Source organism: Boeremia exigua, assembly GCF_020726555.1.
Source record: "Boeremia exigua strain MPI-SDFR-AT-0100 chromosome Unknown C7974scaffold_12, whole genome shotgun sequence".
Taxonomy (NCBI): Eukaryota; Fungi; Ascomycota; class Dothideomycetes; order Pleosporales; family Didymellaceae; genus Boeremia; species Boeremia exigua.
In genome coordinates this window covers 1,497,297-1,516,083 of record NW_025763529.1, presented here as the reverse complement: position 1 = coordinate 1,516,083, position 18,787 = coordinate 1,497,297, and the positions used below count along the sequence as shown (strand labels likewise).

Here is an 18,787-nt window from a genome sequence, read left to right as displayed (position 1 = left end):
AGGCACGCATCACCATCTCAGCTGCTGCACTTGCACGACACAGCAGCCCTACCTAATAACCTCTGCACATCTTGAGCACCTGGAACCGCCGTAATCCTGGCTCAATATTTCTGGAAACCCACTCCCCCCTCGACACCCTCCCCGCCCCCGCCCACCATGTCGCAACCCTCGCCAGCGCCAGGCCTCACGCCACAATTCTGCTTCAACCAAACCGCCCTGCGAGGTCAGCCACCCCACCGCTCTCCAAGCCGCTCACTAACTAATCCAAGCCCACTGACAGACTTCCTCCGGATCTCGCGCTCCACGATCGACGACTCGATCACCCAGAACCTAAACGCCCTGCTCACGCCGGCCCAACGCGGCTTCGATCCCGCCTCGACGTCGACACGCCAGCTGGGTGCACCTGCGCGCTCGCTCACGCCCGCGCACTGCGACGAGTTCAAGACCCGCGTGCTGTTCCCCAGCTGGGCGGTGCGGTCAGATGTGCTGGACTACTGCGCGGGTGTCGCCACCAGCCCGGACCCCGACGACCCGGACAGCGTGCTGAGGCAGATTGAGGACTCGAAGGCGCGCGAGAGGGTGGTTGATGAGCGGCTCGATCCGTACTCTGCGCGCTACTTTCCGCAGGAGGCGCGGACGGAGAGTCTGGCGATGCTGATGCGGAATGAGAGGGCGGTGGAGAAGATTATTCGGATGAGGACGTGGGGATTGATTGCGGAGAGGTGTGGGAGTGAGAGTGCTGATGCGGATAAGGCGTTTGAGCAGTGGCGGAAGCAGCAGTGATTACGGCGCTGAGGCAATGACTGACATGATTGCGAGGTCGCGGCGTGAATGGCTGTCATAAGGTTGAGCACAAGCATGCTGGCGTTGCGGGAGCATAGCGTTTGACTTGTGTTGACATTTTTCTTGTAAATATATATAAACATACTCAACTCTGAACATCTGAGCACGCGTTCATCGCTCACTCGTGATGCTGGACACATGCTGTAGCAGCGTGGTTGGACAAGCAAAGGCTCCGTCCTGAGCGCAGAGCGACAAACCGACAGCATGAAACGCTGTGACAGCGTTAAGCTCATGAAGACCATGCTTGGAGCGCGCCGAGAACAAATACACTATCGCAACGCGTTGGAGAACTCCGTGACTCCAACCCTCCGCCTCAACACACCAAAAAACCCCTCACCCATCAAAACCATCCTCAAGCGCAGCACACGTGCCACTCCCAATGATAGCCAGCGCACACTGCGCCTCTATACCTCCAGCAGCACCTACTGCCAACCCAAAAACCTCTTCTCCAAACAAAAGTATGTCCCACACCATCCCACAACCAGCATCCATCTTTTCACGGACAGCCGCTTGGTAGGAAGACGGTCGGATTCGCTCTACGGGGCCGGGAACGGAGGACTGCCCACAGAGAAGTGAGAGTAGCCCTCAGCAAGCCGCTTGCGCGGAGCCACGGTATAAGTAACTTAGGAAGTTACCTACTGATGTAGGAGGAAGGAGAGAGGGGGACGGGGGACGGCGGCGTTTTATGCTGGTGCGCACGGGCCGGGCTTGGCGGAAGTTTTTTGGGAGGGAAATTTTTGGGTGGGGCGAACAAGCTCAGCGGAGTGGTTGGGTGAGGTACACGACGGGTTTGATGGGAGGGCACAATGGGGCTGGTGGGGTGGCTCTGGGTAGGGGTATGTGTGTTGCCATTCGTCGCGTTCAGTTTGCAGCATTGAGGTACTTGTAGGCATTTAGACATTCTCGCGACATGCTACATCCCATCATATCATTCACGGTATAGAAAGTGGAAACATTGTTGACGGGTTCACATATGCCATTTAAAGCTACATTACTCCGTCATTCATCCTCGAGATCGTGATTCCGTAGATCGTTACCGCAGCAGCTGTCCCAAACGGCCAGCCCGCCGCAGCGTGATATGACGAACCCAACAACCCAGACGACAACGCTCTAGTACAGGCGCTTGGGGGGGCTCATGGTGGCCTTGATGGTCAGGGAGCCCACGTTCTGCCAGCCCTTCTTCAGGAGGGAGACGAGGTAGTTGATGGCCAACATGATGTTACCGATCAGCTCATCCTCGGTCATGCCGACGTTGCCGACAGCGACACCCATGCAGAGAACCTTCTTCAGCTGGAACTTGATGGTGGACTTGACCTCGGTCATCTTGTTGGCGAGGTCCTCAGCGTGGGAGACGGGTGTGGGGAACTTTCCGGCCTTGGACAGACCGGGACCCAAGAGACGGGGAATCTGCTTGATCAAGGCGTCGGAAGCCATGAAAGCATCGTACTTGCGTGCGAGCTTCTTGATGAGCTTCTTGTTCTTGTTCAGCTTCTTCAAGTCCTCGGTGGACATGGCATCGACGCCGTGGTGCTTGGCACGATCGATATCGTGCTGGTCACCGAGAACGCAGATGGCCATACCTGGGTCTGTCAGTCGCTGCTCCTCGTAGTCGATGCGCGCAACTTACGGGGACGGGGAACGGTGGGGAGCTTGACGGTTCCAGAGAAACGCTTGTCACGCTGGGGGTCGTAGTTCTTGAGGCCGATCTGGAGCTCGACGGTCTCGACGAAGTTCCTCTTCTTGGTCTCGTTGGAGTACTCGAGGAGCTGCTGGACGTTCGTGCGAACGCCGGCGACAGAGATTTTCGACATGTTGGCTGATTGTCTCCCAAGGGAATGTTCCTTTGGTGGCTCTGGCGATGGTGGTTGAAGAAGAAGAGGCGGGCGGCGGTAGCGGCGAAATGCAAAGTGCACGAAATTCGCCTAACGCGCGCTAGGCTGTAGCTAGCCGCTGATTGGCTTGCCGCCGCAATGCCGACAGCAACAAGGCGACATAAAAACTGCGGGTTGTAGTCGCATCTTGCTCATCGCATTCGCAAGAGACGCGCGAATTAATACCTGTCAATAGTCCTAAAAATCCTCGTGGATCACCACCATTCAAGTCAAGACTGATGAAGCATGTCATATATTGCTCCAGCTAACCGTAGCTGTCCAAATATTATACATATAGCTTTTGTCCCCCATAATACGAACCAAAATACCACGCCGTGCAATGCCCGAAACTCCTCGCCATGACAGTCGTCCCATAAAGATGATAAGATGCTGCAGAGACACGTCGTCAACTGTCCCCACGGGTATCGCATCGGAAAGATCCCAACGCCAGTACCATACCATATCCTGGTTAAAGTGATAGATACCCGAACCGGCCCCTATGCATGCCGCCGCGCTGAATGAAGTCAAAGGCCGAAGCCCATAAATTACACAAAGATCGAAGTGAGGATATCGTGCTGAACCGGAAGTGTGTGCTAGCTGCCACCTAGGCTCGGAGAGCGCTTCAGTGCATCAGCTGCTGGTTGTTGGCCGCATCAACGACGTTATCAGAAAGGTTGATCAGGAGCTGGGCAAGACAGCGCTTGGTCGCCGCATCATCACGGAGGACTGACGAGAAGGTCGCATCTCTGAGTGGCTCGGGAAGGCACTGGCGTAGAGCCTCGCGAGCGCGGGCGTTGTCACTCAGACTGTTCGTGTTAGCTATGCAGCGTGCAGGTGGTAAAAGAACGTACCGAAGGAAGCAGCGCACAACATGCTTCAGAAGACGGACCGTCTGCTGCTCAACAAGCTGGTTGACCATGTTGCTCAGAACAGTGCCAACCGCGTAGAAGCGCTCGTAAGTCTGGCAGATGTATGCCAGACCAATGTCGTCGAGCAGAATCTTCTGCACAATGAAGATAGCCACAGTCTTGCTGAGCTCCGAACCTGTCTCCATAATACGGAGGCAAAGGGGAATGATCTCGGTAGTGAGAAGGAAGTTGATGACTTCAGAAGAGTCGTTCTTGACGAGGGCACCAATCACGCCGAGGGAAGTCAGGCGGAGGTACTCGAAAGGACGCGACTTGGACGTAGTGTTGAGGAAGGGATAGAGGAAAAGCGGGATGTGGGCTGTCATTGTGTTAGGAATGCGCGCTGAAGAGGCTGTCAGACTAACCGCTCAGGAAGAGGCCACGGGTCTCAGTGTGGGAGGCCACGCATTGGAGGAGTGCAAGCGCATTGCACACGCGATTTGAAGCGGCAGCCGTCAGCTGCGACGGATTCAGCAGCGGGTAAACGGAGATGATCTCTTGAAGAAGGGATGCCATGACGCCTGTATCTGTTAGCCTTCGCGTGCTGACGTTTGATCTGCGCGCGTACCGAAGGAGTGCCAGAGGATCAATGCAAGCTCGGGCACCTGCTCGCGCTTCTTGCTCAGCTCCAGCAGGGCCGACTCGCGCGTCGCGGGCTTCATAAGCTGCGCGATCCAGTCAAGCACGCGCCTGTTCTCTTCCGTCATGCCGATCTCGCTGTTGGCTTGCATGTCGTTCGCGGGGCCGCGGGGCACGATGCCGTTACCAGGGACAGCCGTCCCGTTGTTGCCCGCGATCCTCTGGTAGTGCTGCTGCTGGGCTTGCGCGGCGGCGGCTGCGGCGGCAGCAGCTTGCGCTTGGGCTTGCGCAGCCTGCGCCTGCGCCTGGAGCTGGCCGTGCTGCGCTACATGGTGGTTGGGGTGCTGGTGGTGGCCCTGTGACCACTCGCCCGGGTAGTGCTGCTGCTGCGTGAAGAGGTGTTGCATTTGCTGCATCTGTCGCTGTGGTCGGCGGTTTTGGGTGGGTTTGGTGTTGGGAACGGATGCTCTGGATCGATAGAAGTAATAGACCGGTGAAGCTCGCTGATGCCTGCGGTGGTGGCTGGAAGGCGGTGAACGGCGCAGATTGTGGGTGAGAGTTCAGTCGGTACCAGAGCGATGAGGTTCGCGATCCCCCACGTTGATTCTTGGCGGCGCGGGAGCTCGAGCTTTTACGGATCGGCGCCGTCCAGATCAACGGAGTACAGTGCAGTTAGAGCGCTAGGCACCGAGCAAGTGATATCACGCACGTTACGATGAACCTCAGATCAGTGGTGAAATTAAGTTTGTACAGCTTGTAACAATGAATCTCGACGCCGAACACGGCTGAAATCGATCAGATCCGAATCCATCTACCACGGCCCAGATGTTGCACAATCCACACATTATGTCGACTAACAAACTGTCTCCGCCCTTCTTCATGTATAAGTAATAGAAGAGCCCCACCCAAAACGCCGTACCCAGAGCCCATCAACTACAACCGCAGATTCTCTAGAATGCGCTGCGCCATGCTCTTATACTGCCAGGTTCCGCCGTCCACCTTCTTAAACTGCAGGCCGTGTAGCTGCAGAAGTGGTACTTTGACAATCAGAACCTCGAAGACAAGAGGCGAAAAGTCGCCTAGGTCGCTTTGCACGTGTGTAGTTGTCTCTCCAGCAGCCAGTGCGCGACCCGCCCGTGGTCTTCGTTCGTCTCTCTCGTCGCTGTCATCAGACTCGTCGGTGTTAGTGAAGCTGTGATCTGCTGGAGAAGGTCGAGATCGTGACTTTGGTGTATTGGGGACGCGATTTTGGTCTCTGAACTCCTCCCGCTCCTTTTCACGATCGCCGCCCATCAGCCCTCCGAAACTGATCTTCCGCTTATGGCCGCCGCTGGGAGGAGACAGGGGCATATCAGGAGTCCTGTTCTGGTCGACGCTGGCAGCATGTCGACATTTGAAGCCTCCTTTGATAGGCTGGAAAGTAACTCCAAGCTGGTGGAGCACACGTATCAGATCGTTCTGTATGTATGTAACCGGCTTGCTGCTGGTAGTCGATACACTGAAAAGACCCTTGAGGAATACGGGCTTCACGGCGTCCGGGCTTCTGGCTTCCTCTGCTTCAGCTTCAGCCGCAGACTCAGCCAGCTCAGCATCAGTCTCTTCGGGCACGTTGGACTCCCTGGTAAGCTCTCGTTTGGCTCGCCTAGCCTGTATGCTTTCCCTTCGTGCGTGACCCAGAGATTTCGCACGAGAAGTTTGGTTCTTGCGAGGGCTTGCGGAGATTTCATCAGCTCCAGCATCGTAGCTCGGTCGAGGCTGCTGGGTGCTGAGGTCCGATCTGTCAGAGCCACTGGTTTGTGGAGGGTCGCGATCACCCGTGTTTTCGGTCGACCTCCCGCGTCTACTCAGACGTCGACGGAAATCAGCAGAGTTGACGCTAGTGGATCGTCCAAGTGCTTTGAGCTTGCGTGTCGCGCTGTTGGTACTGCCAGGAGGCGACAACAGCTCGGGTTGATTCGCAGGCAATTGAGACGAGGACCCCGTATCCCTATCCCGGGGTCTGCGGATGCTAAAGCTCTTTCTAGGAACATTGGCTGGAACTTGAGGGACAGGTGGAGGCGGCTCCGATGGACTCGAAATTGCGACTGCTGGTGTAGGTGGCGTAGGCGGTATGTCTTGCTGACTTCTGTCCTGACGATACTTGCGGGTGCTGAAGCGTCGTAGCAATCCTCCAACAGCGCCTTCCCGTTTGGGTTGCTCCACCGGCGGGGATAGTGCTGGTGACACAGAACCAGGAGGCTTGTTGAGGTCCACTCTCTTCAAGCTATCTGTCACTTCGTCCTCACCGTGTGTTCTTGCTCTGGGTCGTGACCGGCCACCGGTTGGTTTCTCGCCCGCCATTTCGTAGGCGGCAGCATTTGTGTATGCTGGTGGTGGTGCAGGAAGATCGGGCAGCTTCAACGGCTGTTCGCCGGGGCTTTGCGGCATGGTCACAGCACCTGGTACTGTGCCCGCGTTCTCTTCGGCTCGTTCCCGATCCCGCTTCTCTCTAACGAGGTAGTACACTGAGATGAGCGGACTATAAGCATTGACAGGGTCAAGACCCCGCGATACCTCTTCAGAGGAAGAGGCTGTCAGCTGCTCTCGGCTCGATATCGAGTTACGTCGCTTGTAGAAGTCAAACATGCCGCGCTTTCGTTCGGCTTCCGGAGTCTGTGATGTAGTCCTTCGCGCAGCAAGTCGTACAGTACGTTGATACTCGTCGGACTGTATGACATTAGTCAGCTGTGCTGTGATGTACTCAGCCGTGCCAAAGTCGAAGCCAGTCATCTTATCAACAATCTCGGGGTCAAGAGGAAGCTGCAGGGGTTCACGGTGCGGCAGGTAGTTTTCCGGTGGGCTGTTGAATCCTTTGGTGATCCATGGATGGTTCATGATCTCAGAAAGCGTCATGCGTTGCGTGGGATCGGTCTGCAACATACGGTGGATCAGCTGTCGGCATTCTGTACGATGTCAGTATGTGGTGTGAGAATTGACATCACAAGCCTTACCAGCAGACAACCATGGAGGGTAATCGACCACTCCCTTCTTGATCTTGGCGTGCAGCTGCGGCATGCTCTGGTCATCGAACGGAACTTTGCCGCAGACCAGGACGTAGAGAACGATGCCGAAACTCCAGACGTCTACTTCAGGGCCGGTGTACTGCTTTGCTTGCAGCAGCTCCGGTGCGGCAAAGTACAGACTGCCGCAGAATGTCTTCAACTGGCTTCGCGGCGAGAACAGATTGCTTAGACCGAAGTCGATGATCTTGATATCTCCGGTCTTGCTGATGAGGATGTTCTCGATCTTCAAGTCACGGTGGACGATGCTGTTCCTGTGGCAGTAGTCCAGCGCGCTGGCGATCTGACGGGCAAACTTGCGGGCCTGCTTCTCCTTGAGGCGGCCGTGGGAGATGATGTAGTCGAGCATCTGGCCGCCGTTCACAAACTCGAAGAGCATGTACCAGTGATAGTTGGTGCGGACGACGTCCCGCATGCCGCAGATATAGGGGTGGTTCAGCAGGCTGACGATAGCAGCCTCTCGCGCAGTGCGGACTTCCTTGGAGTGGTCGGCTCGCTCGCGGTCGGCGGCGCTCTGGTGCTGGTCCTGGGACAGTCGAGGCACTATCTTGACGGCCACCTGCGGCGTGTTAGCGACTGCGCGGCCTCGCGTGCGGGAGGCGGGGCGGACATACCTGCTCACCACTCTCGTTGTGCTTCGCCAGCTTCACCTTGCCCATGCTGCCCGCGCCGATGGTCTTGCCGAGGGCCCAGGTGCCCGTGGCGGGCGCGGTGATGGTGGTCCTGCGCTTTGCGGGCACGGGCTGGCCGCCCCTGGCATTGTCGGTGGCTACACCGTTGGTAGGCATGGCGCTGGCTGTCGAGGCGTCTGAAGCATACCGCGAATGGCGCCTGGTCTGCTCGGTGCGCGGGGGGGCTTCCCGTGATTCGCTGTGGCGGGACGGGGAGTAAGCCGCCACGTTGGGCTGCTCGTAGTCGCGGCGGGCGACGTCTTTCAACTGCTGCGGGGGCCCGCTGGGCCGCGTGGTGGTGCTTTGCGAGCGGGTCGGGCGGTCGGTGTGCGGTGGGCGACGAACGACAGGCGACGCTGGGGCTGGGGCCGACATGGCTGCGCGCAAGGGCAGCGGGCGCCCTGAGAATGGCCGACTGCGAGCGACTTGGGCGGCGGTGGGGACGGCGGTCGCTCAACGCGCGCAGGCTCGGCAGTGGTTGCAGCGCTCGCACGGGGTGATGGAGAGTCGACGGCCTGGACGAAGCCGCGGCGCGAGCCGTCGTGAATGCGACCAAACTTGGCAGGGCCGGCGGCCGAATGCGTGCTGAGTGCTGAGCGGCGGCCGTGCAGCACAGCTCTCGGGTCACAACACGCAGGCGCAGCAGTGAGGGGGCAGGCAGCGCTGATCACGGTGCGCAGGTTCTCATGGCTCTGACTACGGCTGGGCTTGGGTCTTGGATCCCGTATTGGAGGCTGGTGCGATAGCTACCAGCAGCCCGTCACTAGCAGTCTAGCACCACCCAATGCGGAGGCGCGACGTTATTGGGCTGCGTCGTGGGGTACCACCTCAGCCTGCGTCCGCCGTCGCACACGGCTGCCAGCTGTCTGGCTGTCTGCGCCGTTGCGCCCATTCGCCGGCGCAATTGGCCGCCCGCTGCACCAGCGCGACTGTTTCGAACACTCCCACCGATCCGCAGGGTCTCCAGTCCCCAACGCGAGCGACGGCCGCCGCGTGAACGGCATACATCATAGGCCCACTTTGTATGCACGCTAGCTTGCAACGGGAGCCGGCCGTACAAGACGATTTTCAGGAACGGCAGGTCCAAGTCCAGCATGCAGCACGCAGCGTGTGAAGTGTGCGCGCCTATCATCGCCTTGCATCATGGCCACCAGTCTCGACAAATGACCACCACGCTGAGGTTCTGCATGGTTGCACACTGAATTGCGTTTTCCAGGTAGCTTCGTCACGTGCACCGAATAGTCGTCGCCATAGGCAGACCTCACTTCACCGTACCACAACTATTCCAACAACATGGCGTACAAGCGCCCGCGCGCGACGTCGCCTTCCAACGCATCGAAGCGTATTCGAGGGGGCTTGAACTATGTCACCCTGGGCACCGAGCTGCCCGAAGACAAGGACGACGGCGAATTCGTGCCAGTATGGAAGCAGACGGTGACGGACGACCGAGGGCGCAGACGACTGCACGGTGCATTCACCGGGGGCTTTAGTGCAGGGTAAGCTTCAGAATCCTCTTGCCTGGACGCAAGGCTTCTTGACTATGCTAAGATACTTTAACTCAGTTGGATCTAAAGAAGGATGGACGCCCAAGACATTTGTTTCCTCGCGGTCGAACCGCAACAAAGACCAGGCGGATGTCGCGCAACGTGCAGAAGACTTCATGGACGAGGAAGACCTAGCTGAGGCGGCAGAAGTACGCCAGCTTGAGACAGCTCAGCAGTTCGCAGGTATCGGAGGCGCAGACGACGCTGGCGATGGGTTCTTTGGTCTTTTCATGAATCAAGAAGAGACAATGGGTGTCAAGCTGGCGCAGAAGATGGGCTGGCGGCGTGACCAGGGTATTGGTCGCAAGGTCAGTCGGGCTGCTCGCTATGAAGAAGGCAGCAGTGTTGGCAAAGATCCGGCCAGTTACACGTTCGCCCCAGAAGATACCCGAGCCATGCCGATTCCACGAGAAGAAGTGCGCCGCAAAGGCTTGGGCTATCAGTCAGAAGCCCGTTTGGGCGTAGTGGAAGAAAAGACCGCAAACCAGGCATCGCCGCTAGACTTCCTCTTCACCGAAAGCTCGAGGAAGGCCCCTGTCGTAAAGAAGCCAGCAGGCAAGAAGTCGTCGTTCGGCGTGGGTGTGCTGAACGACACCGGTTCTGACGACGAGGACCCATACGAGCTTGGCCCAAAAATATCCTTCAACAAGACGATTGGGAAGGATAAGAAAGCAAAGAAGCCAAGCAAATTCGCAAAAGCTGGAGCGGGCGAAGGCCCTGTATTCGTCTCGAAGAAGTCATCAACAAAGGCATTGGCTGTGCTGAACCGACCATCGATGGACGGACGACCTACATTGACGGGATTCGTCCTCGCTGCTGACATCGCCGACTTGACGAGCAGACCCAAGTACCCGCCGCCCAAAATCCCTCCTGGTTGGAAGTCCTCGAAGTCGGTCTCAGTCAATGGCGCTCAAGAGTACCAATCCGTGGCAGACGCTGCCAAAGCCTCCACACTGGACGCCAAGGGTCGTTCTGCGCTGTTAGGCGAGAAGGAATTACCTGGCAAGTCAATTTTTGACTTCATCCCCAAGGGTGCTCGCGACCGCCTCGCAGGTCTATCTGGCAGAGCGGATCTGCCTCAGGGTCGAGGAGAGTCGGGTCCGGAGGGACATCTGCCCGCAGCCAAAGCGCAACCAAAGGATCTCTGGAGTCTCGTGCCGCCCCTTGACAAAAGCACTGCTGCTGCAGCATTGGCAAAGGGCGCTACCGGGTGGATGCCATACGCAGAAGATCTGCCTAAGCGTGCACGATACATAGGCTTCCTCGAAATCCGTGCAGGGTTGAAAGACGACTTGCCAGACCGCAGCAGTACTGTTTCGACCTCTGACTGGGCCAAGGAGCTTCAGGAGTTTGCCCACGCCGCTCAAGTCTTCAAGCCTTCCACCGGCATCATGGCATCGCGATTCACCTCCTCCTCCTCGTCAACACTGGCCGGCAGCACAGGCAGCAGCACAGACGAAGTCCTTCTACGACAGGCAGCCACCAAGCCCGAGGATCCCGCCGAACAGGCCGCGAAGATGAACATGTACGGAGCCATGACGAGAACCAACTTCCCCTTCCACCCCTCCCGCCTGCTATGCAAGCGCTTCAACGTCAAGCCGCCACCAGACATGCCCCACAGCACCGACGCTGACGCCGACGACGGCTTCAAGCCAAAGACCGAGGAGGTCGTTTCCAAGGCCGCCATGGACAAGATGCTGCACGAGGTGCTGACGAATGGCCCGGCGCTGCAGCGCCCGGCGTGGATGGGCGAGTTGCCGCAGGGCGCTGCAGCTGCAGCTTCTGCACCGCGCGAGACGGGGCATGCGACGGTGGATGTAGAGAATAACGAGGCGCTGGCGAGTGAGCGGGCTCCGGAAGATGTGTTCAGGTCCATTTTTGGCGACGACGACGATGACGAAGAATAGTCTGCTTATTCGAATTATGCTATTTATGTCTTATTTCGCGTCTTTAAAATCGCCAGCATCCCCTCACAGTCTCCCGTTTCTCGTGTCCCTTGATGCTAGGCGATCGAGAGCTTCGTTGCGGAATGAAGCAAGGGACAACTGCTCGTTAGTGTTCCCGGCATTGTCGGACGATTCTAACCTTTGTTGCATTGTCAATACCGTAACAATGTATGCTTCTTCAGCTGACGTTGTTTCCATGCCCTGATCTTGGTCTGACCCTCTAGTACGGTATCATCTAGGTGCTCTAGGAGACATGCTAGGAGATTGCCTTCCAGTGATACTGAATCACACTTCCGACCTATTCCGCAGAAGAGCGACACATGCATGTGTCAAGCATCCAGGCATCAGGTTCTTGTATGTAGGATAGACGGACCAGGCTGACACAATTGTGGAGCCAGCCACACAAAGAAAGCGCAGCGGGAAGCGGCACGTGCCTTGCCTGAACAACACACAGGCTCACCCACCGTGACAACAACAACAACTCCGCCGCACCATCGATATTTTTGCTGTCAGTCTATTGGTATTCTTGGATGAGATACGACTTACATATCGGCGGGCGTTGACCGCTTCCAACGATCCGAGTAAGACACGCCCTGCAGCGCAGCTTTTTCAACCCCGTAGTAGCATAGCCGAGCACTTGAACTCCCAGAATCAAGTGAAATGGATGATTCAGGAAACATCGTCTGTTACCTGCAGATCACCCGAGACAGGGGTGAAGGTCATTGGAAAATACATAATCTGGATGAAACAACGCCCTTTCACAAAATCTCCCCAAGCACGTTGTCTCGGATTGATTCTGGGTTCATAAAGTTATCCTCTGGCAGTCGATAGAGACCCGCGCATACAACCAGCCCATTCCAGCCCTTCCCGAAGGAAGTCGTCAACGTCAGCTCGGTCGGAATCGTCGTTTCTAAACTAACGCATCCAGAATGGATCCTTTCCGTTACCGCAAGGCGTATGCAGCAATGCTACAGGCCACACAGCTCATTGAACAACGGCTTCAACAGGGGGTTGATGCTAAGCCTGAGCAGTCTGCACAGCATGATGTATCGGGTGCCGCATTCCAGGACCAGGACCCGGACAGTATGGACTGGACTCCTACGGGGAGCCGGACGCCTAGTGTAGCTGCAGAGTGTGGACCACCACCCTCATTGTCCGAGAAGCTGCGGCCGCTTCTGCCTCCTGGCGGGAATGATGATGCGCAAGCTACGGACCACGGGGACGCTATCCTCCTACGCAAGTTGAAGGAGGGTAAGCTGGTGGATGCATGCATCGACAAGCTTGTTCAGGATCTGCCGGATGCGCTGAGCTATAATAACTCTACATCATTCACACCTTCTTCGATAGAGGTGCCTAAAGACTTTGGGCTGCAGCTGTCCATCTCGATCAACCACCATATGGCACAGATAGCAGACCGGAAAGCGCTGGAGAAGTACCGACGGCTGTTGGGCCATCGCAAAACTGCGGCAAAGCGCAGACCTGTCAAACTTGGGTTTGATCCAGTCGAGTTGATCAAGAAGCAAGCTGTCACGTTCCCTGAGAGCGTACTCTCTCCAGCGTGCACGCTTGATAACGAAGTCCATCCTATCTTCCGTCCAGAAAACTGGCACGGGTGCCCTGACAATATCTACGAAGTACTCAAGCCAGGCATGCAGCTTGCGACGCAACTTTTAACGTCTCGAGCGACTGCCCACTACTGGCATACGCTCGTTTTTGGCGACCGAGTACCATGCGTCGCAACTTCAGAAGCCTATGGCCAGCCGTGTCATCGCATAAGAAGCGATGTGCCTTGGTCAGAAGAGCGCCATGTTGCTTTCAACAACTTTTTGAGCAATCAACTGGACACGTTGTACTTTTGCTTCCACAACAACCCTCTGCCGCCAGAGACCGTCTACGCGTCTATGGGGTTGGTGAGAGACTACAAAAACGGCCTGGTGCGCAAGATGAACGGCAAGTGCCATTCGTCTCGCATTTGCTTGCACTCGGACTTCTACACTACTGCGAAGAAGCTAAGCCTTCTGCGCTATCGCGAGCCGGCAATGGTCCTGCGCTTCAACCTATTCTTGGCTATCTGCCTCAGCCATGAGATTGCACACTTCTGCGAGGTATCAGGCCCGCATCACGACCATCCATTACTATCAGCCCCTGAAGTTTTCTGGGGCGACAACATGTGGACGGAAAGCGGGATCGCATTTGAGACGAAGATCTTCGGCGGCCGTATACACCCACTGTCGAGCCGGATAGACTGCAGTCTTGGACTAGCATGCCTGGACTATCCACTCAAGGAGCTCTACGACAAGGACGAAAACGTGCTCTACGCGTTGCCGATGGACTACATTCTCAAGCTGCAGCAGAGCGAGACATGGCAGCAAGACTTCAGCAAAAGCAGGACCGACGTCTTCTTCGTCCCTCGAAACGGCAGCAGGTCGGTCGAAATCAACGGCGCGAATCTGATGATCTGGGAAGACGAGAATGACGCCGACATCTCTGATCATATTGATGGGGAGGAGACGGAGTGGAAACGCATGGACGACGGGTCGATTGCCAAAAACCCCAACTCGAACAACCGTAGGGCCCAGCGACCACCTGTCGTTCAGCGCTGGAGCCCCTACGGTCATAAGAGAAAGAACACAGTGGAGGATGCATCGTGTGTAGAAGCAGAAGTCGTCGATGATGCTGAAGTCATTGCGCCAGCAGCGAGCGAGCCGGAGGGGAAAGCAGCGAAGGAGGAAGGCGTAGAAGAGTCGAGGAAAACGCCAGATCAGGACATGGCCTGAGTTGGAACAAAGAGGCCTGCTTTAGGTACAGACGGCCGCGGTGAACTGTTGCATATGCATCTAGCATTGGCGTTTGGGTACTCAAGGCATAGTTGCTCTGGATTCTTGCACTAGCATAGCGAGCATTTACGAACTATTCTTATGCATTTCAGCCATATTATACAATCCAACGTTTATTGAGTGGTTGACTCCCGATGCAATGAGATCGCTAGCGCGGCGGTCGCGCACAGTAACTCTTGGCGACAATTCTCTCTCTCGCACCGTCAACACCGCCAACGCCGCAGCCCCGCCACTCGCAACTCGCAGCCACGGTCCCGCACAACACCGACAACATGGCGGAAATCACAAAAGAACTGACCTTCAAGGCGGTCCAAATCGATGCCCTCGTACGTGCGCCCTGGTCGCAGAACCCCCGCGGACGCCCCGCTATTTCCCGAGGAGACTCTTTGGCAGCCGTGTGGATGAGGCTGACAGCGGACAGGTGGCCATCAAGCTCGCTACGGCCAGCGGAAAGTCGTTTCCCAGCGTCGCCACGGGCAGCCTTGTAGGCATGGAGAAGAACGGCGTGCTCGAGATCACCAACTCGTTCCCCTTCCCGGAGACAGCAGCAGCGGCCCACGACGGCCAGAGCGACTCGTCGAGCAACACAGCGGCGTCGGCCCCCCGCGCCAAGCAGAACATTGCGTACAGCAACGAGATGATCAAGTTCCTGCGCGAGGTCAACGTGGACGCGAACAACGTCGGCTGGTACACGAGCACCAGCATGGGCAACTTTGTCAACCTGCAGACGATTGAGAACCAGTACTTCTACCAGAACGCGCCCAACGAGAAGACGGTGGCGCTCGTGTACGACGTCAGCCGCAGCTCCGAGGGCGCGGCGAACCTGCGGGCGTACAGGCTGTCCCCGGCGTTCATGACGGCGTACAAGGAGGGCAAGTTCACAACAGAGAGGTACGATATGATGCTCGCGCGCGAAGAGCCCCGCTAACCGGCGCAGCCTCCAGAAGAACGGACTGCGCTACTCGGACGTGCTCGTGGAGCTGCCCGTCACGATCCGCAACTCGCACCTCCTCACGTCGCTGCTGCACCAGCTGCCGACGCAGGCCCCCAGGGAGGAGCTCGCGTTCCCGCCGAACCTGTCGGCGCTGCTGCAGGACCGCAACACGCCGCAGCCGCCGCTGTACCCCAACTACGACTCGCTGGACCTCTCCATCGACCCGTTCCTCGAGAAGACGTGCGACCTGCTGCTGGAGAGCATCGAGACGCACCACACGGAGCTCAACAACTACCAGTACTACCAGCGGTCGCTCGCGCGCGAGCAGACCAAGATCACGGCGTGGCAGACGAAGCGCAAGGCGGAGAACGCGGCGCGGGCGGCGTCCAAGCAGGCGCTGCTGCCCGAGGACGAGTGGCAGCGGCTGTTCAAGCTGCCGCAGGAGCCCAGCCGGCTGGAGACGCTGCTCAACTCGCGACAGGTGGAGCAGTACTCGCGACAGGTGGACGGGTTCACGGCAGGGGTCACGGCCAAGATGTTTGCGGTCAAGTCGAACCTGCTGCCCGGGGATGCGTGAGGTGTGTTTTATGATAATGCTTCTCTTGGTCAGGGCATGGCACGGCGTTCGGGACATTCAGGGCTCCAGTTGGAGCGCAGCGGCCAGGGCGGGCTGCGGAATGTGGTTCTTCGGCAGTGCTGGTAGTGCTGGTAGCTAGATGGCGGGCTGGTAGCGACAGCCGACGGATTCAGCGGCGCGATGCTGGATCAGACAAAGAAGCCAAGTTAACCACATGCGTCGACGTGACGAGCTCCGACGGTGCTGCAGTGATGAAAGCGATGCCGCCCTAATTATGAGCAGGTGCTGCCCCCGCGCCGCGAGTTCCGCTTTTTTGGATCTGATCCACCCATGCACGCATCGCTCGGCCTGCCTGTGGCTCCCCAGTTAGCGCCATGCAGCAGCCACGGAACCTCACGAGCCTGCAGCAGCTCGCCCTGCAGCAGGCCGACGGCTCGCTGCTCGACGCGCAGCCGCTGCCGGTCGACCCGCACGACCTGCACGCGCTCGAGCTGTTCCACGCCCAGCGCGCGCCACAGTTTGCGCGGACGCCCGCCCCACTTGACCTGCTGCACGCGCCGCACGTCTACGATCCGCTGTTCTACGGGGTGCAGCAGCAGCAGCAGCAGCAGGTACCGCACCAGCAGCAACAACATCCTCAGCAGCAACACCCTCAGCAGCAGCAGCATCCGCAGCACATCCAGCCCCAGCCGCACCCTCACCACCCCCACCACCCCCACCATGGCAGCTCGCCGTTCGGCCTCGCGCCCGCCCTCACGCCCGCCCTCGCCGCCCTGCCCGCCCACACCCCGCTGCACACCCCGCGCATCGCCCAGCGCGCGCTCGACCCGCCCTTCGACGCCCGCTCGCTCCCGCGCCAGTCGCCGCAGCAGTACAGCTCGCCGCTCGGCAGCGCGCCCGACGATGCCACGCTCTCGCACGGCCAGTTCCAGGGCCTCAAGCTCATCGCGCACCCGCCCGACCTGCAGCGCTGGCGCCAGCGCCTGTTCGACGTCGACGACACCATCACCCTGACCGAGGACCAGTTCCAGACCTACTTCCCGCACATCGACAACGTCTACTCGCACCGCTCCACCCAGCGCCACAAGCGCAAGAGCTTCGTCTCGCACTACTGGGACTGCCGCCTCAAGGGCCGTCCGCCGGGCACCAAAAAGTCGACCGACCCCGACAAGAAGAAGCGCAAGCGCGTCGCCCGCGAGCGCGACCTGTGCGACGTCAAGATCAAGATCACCGAGTTCCCCGACGCCCACGAGTACGAGGACCAGATGGGGCACCCGCCGGTGGTGGAAGACGGCCCGCGCACCGCACCCGCGCCCGACCCGGCCCTGTTCTTCGGCCAGCCGCTGCCGCACACCGTCACCCCGTGGGGCATGCAGCCGCACCTGCTGCAGCCGGGCATGAGCATGTTCGCGCCGCCGCCGCCGCCGCTGCCCGGGCCCCCGCGCAAGTTCTACACCTTCCAGCGCGTCAACGGGAACGGCGGGAACGGGAAAGGCGACGGCGTGGCTGGGCCGCACAAGCACTCGCTGGAGGAGAGCGACCGCGTGAAGAAGAACATTGTTATTCGGACCCTGGCCAAGGGCGAGAAAGACGGCAGGAAAGTGCAGGTAAGCTCTTCTCTTTCATATGTTGGTATGACATCATCTGCGGTGCGTGCAATGGGTTTGCCAGGGGCTGTGCATCGCTCGATCTCGTGCGTTGGATAGCTCAAGGCGCTCTACCCTCCATCTTGCATTGGATCAACTCAAAGTCCCTCCTACCTCCAGCTCACCTCCAACCCCACCATTCCACATGACCAACACCAGCCAGGCCGAATCCTCCAAGAAGCCCCAGCTCGAGCGCGCCACCGGCAGCGCCCTCGCACCCCCCCAAGCCCACCCCAAAGACGAAGACCTCAAGCTCCACGGCAGCAGCACCTGGTACGCCTCCCCCACCCCCGCTCTACTCAAACCAAAACTAACCCCCCAGCCCCTTCACCCAACGCGTCCGCATCGCCCTCGCCCTCAAATCCCTCCCCTACCAATTCCTCCCCGCCCCGCCCTCGCCCACCCCCTCGCTCGCCCCCGCCCAGCCCCCCACCCTCCGCCACGGCCCCTGGTCCACCCCCGACTCCACCGTCATCCTCGAGTACCTCGACGACCTGCCCCTCCCGCAGGCCCCGCGCCTCCTCCCCTCCGCCCCGCAAAGCCGCGCCACATCGCGTCTGTGGACACTGCACATCAATACCCGCCTCGTCCCCGCGTTCGACGCGCTGCAGCAGTGTCCGCCGTCCGACCGCGCGGCACGCGAGCAGGAGCTGCAACGCTGTGTTAAGACGCTGGTGGCTGCGGCGCACCCGCAAGGGCCTTTTTTCGGCGGTGAGGGGATAGGGTTCGTGGATGTTGTTGTTGCGCCGTGGGCGGTGAGGTTGGGGCGGGGGGTTGGGGGAGAGAGGTGGGGGAGGTGGGTCGGGGCGTTGGAGGGGGCGGGGTGTGTTAGGGCGGTGTTGGGGGAGGGGGTCGGTGGGGGCGAGGGGTGAAGGGGGGGAGGGTGGGGTAAGGGTGTAGATGTGCGCGGGGCGGCTGGTATGGAGGGATAGAGGCGGCGTGTTATACCCATTGATTTTCAACCCTGAGCATTTCGATGTGTGTGTGTGTGTGTGTGCTAGTACAAAGAAAGCGTTCCAGAGACACACAGACCTACCTCCCTCCCCCTGCTTAAGTGCGCCAAGGAAAAGAGATACAGTGAGGGTTTATGACTAATGCAGGAGTGCAGTCGACGTCCTGCAAGATACGAACGTGGGGAGTGATGAATAACAGCGTCGCTGCTCCAATGGTACTATAGTACGGAGCTGTATTATGCAATCTATCCCGTGGTTATAGCGGTCTACATGTATCGTCGACGGTTACGACAACACTAGGCTGGGATAAAATGGGAAGCGTGGTTGCTTACTCTGAGCTTGGTTGGTGATGTTGTATATACTCCTCTTCTCTAGTCCGGATAATGGAGCTGTGTCTATGTCTGCGTCTACTAATCTTG

The 18,787-nt window shown here is 58.6% G+C and overlaps 8 protein-coding genes across 8 annotated transcripts; 5 read left to right on the top strand and 3 right to left on the bottom strand.

The window, feature by feature from the left end:
• Positions 1-29: 29 nt before the first annotated feature.
• On the top strand, positions 30-931 carry C7974DRAFT_403814 (caffeine-induced death protein 2). The gene is made up of 2 exons (XM_046142878.1): positions 30-223; positions 281-931. The coding sequence occupies exons 1-2, from the start codon at positions 157-159 to the stop codon at positions 781-783; spliced, it is 570 nt and encodes a 189-aa protein (XP_045992995.1). The 5' UTR covers positions 30-156; the 3' UTR covers positions 784-931.
• Positions 932-1,696: 765 nt separating this feature from the next.
• C7974DRAFT_367627 (60s ribosomal protein-like protein L10A) lies at positions 1,697-2,720 on the bottom strand. Its single transcript, XM_046139875.1, has 2 exons — positions 2,471-2,720; positions 1,697-2,423 (listed from the first exon to the last, which is right to left on the bottom strand). Exons 1-2 carry the CDS (start codon positions 2,652-2,654, stop codon positions 1,954-1,956), a joined length of 654 nt encoding a protein of 217 aa, XP_045992994.1. The 5' UTR covers positions 2,655-2,720; the 3' UTR covers positions 1,697-1,953.
• Positions 2,721-2,951: 231 nt separating this feature from the next.
• On the bottom strand, positions 2,952-4,853 carry C7974DRAFT_403810 (cell differentiation family, Rcd1-like-domain-containing protein). Its single transcript, XM_046142877.1, has 4 exons — positions 4,191-4,853; positions 3,988-4,143; positions 3,566-3,941; positions 2,952-3,520 (listed from the first exon to the last, which is right to left on the bottom strand). Exons 1-4 carry the CDS (start codon positions 4,615-4,617, stop codon positions 3,337-3,339), a joined length of 1,143 nt encoding a protein of 380 aa, XP_045992993.1. The 5' UTR covers positions 4,618-4,853; the 3' UTR covers positions 2,952-3,336.
• A 68-nt stretch (positions 4,854-4,921) lies between these two features.
• C7974DRAFT_466335 (serine/threonine protein kinase-like protein Kin1) lies at positions 4,922-8,656 on the bottom strand. The gene is made up of 3 exons (XM_046146323.1): positions 7,875-8,656; positions 7,192-7,819; positions 4,922-7,143 (listed from the first exon to the last, which is right to left on the bottom strand). The coding sequence occupies exons 1-3, from the start codon at positions 8,304-8,306 to the stop codon at positions 5,135-5,137; spliced, it is 3,069 nt and encodes a 1,022-aa protein (XP_045992992.1). The 5' UTR covers positions 8,307-8,656; the 3' UTR covers positions 4,922-5,134.
• A 102-nt stretch (positions 8,657-8,758) lies between these two features.
• Positions 8,759-11,382, top strand: C7974DRAFT_443614 (uncharacterized protein; the record flags this gene model as incomplete). Its single annotated transcript, XM_046145457.1, has 2 exons — positions 8,759-9,427; positions 9,480-11,382. The coding sequence occupies exons 1-2, from the start codon at positions 9,225-9,227 to the stop codon at positions 11,380-11,382; spliced, it is 2,106 nt and encodes a 701-aa protein (XP_045992991.1). The 5' UTR covers positions 8,759-9,224.
• Positions 11,383-11,853: 471 nt separating this feature from the next.
• Positions 11,854-14,397, top strand: C7974DRAFT_64652 (uncharacterized protein). The gene has a single exon (XM_046147003.1). It carries the CDS (start codon positions 12,351-12,353, stop codon positions 14,196-14,198), a length of 1,848 nt encoding a protein of 615 aa, XP_045992990.1. The 5' UTR covers positions 11,854-12,350; the 3' UTR covers positions 14,199-14,397.
• On the top strand, positions 14,331-15,934 carry C7974DRAFT_64660 (uncharacterized protein). Its single transcript, XM_046147004.1, has 3 exons — positions 14,331-14,584; positions 14,680-15,149; positions 15,196-15,934. The coding sequence occupies exons 1-3, from the start codon at positions 14,531-14,533 to the stop codon at positions 15,767-15,769; spliced, it is 1,098 nt and encodes a 365-aa protein (XP_045992989.1). The 5' UTR covers positions 14,331-14,530; the 3' UTR covers positions 15,770-15,934.
• On the top strand, positions 15,935-18,287 carry C7974DRAFT_443609 (uncharacterized protein; the record flags this gene model as incomplete). The annotated part of the gene is made up of 3 exons (XM_046145456.1): positions 15,935-17,376; positions 17,579-17,688; positions 17,738-18,287. Exons 1-3 carry the CDS (start codon positions 16,144-16,146, stop codon positions 18,285-18,287), a joined length of 1,893 nt encoding a protein of 630 aa, XP_045992988.1. The 5' UTR covers positions 15,935-16,143.
• Between the last annotated feature and the right edge of the window lie 500 nt (positions 18,288-18,787).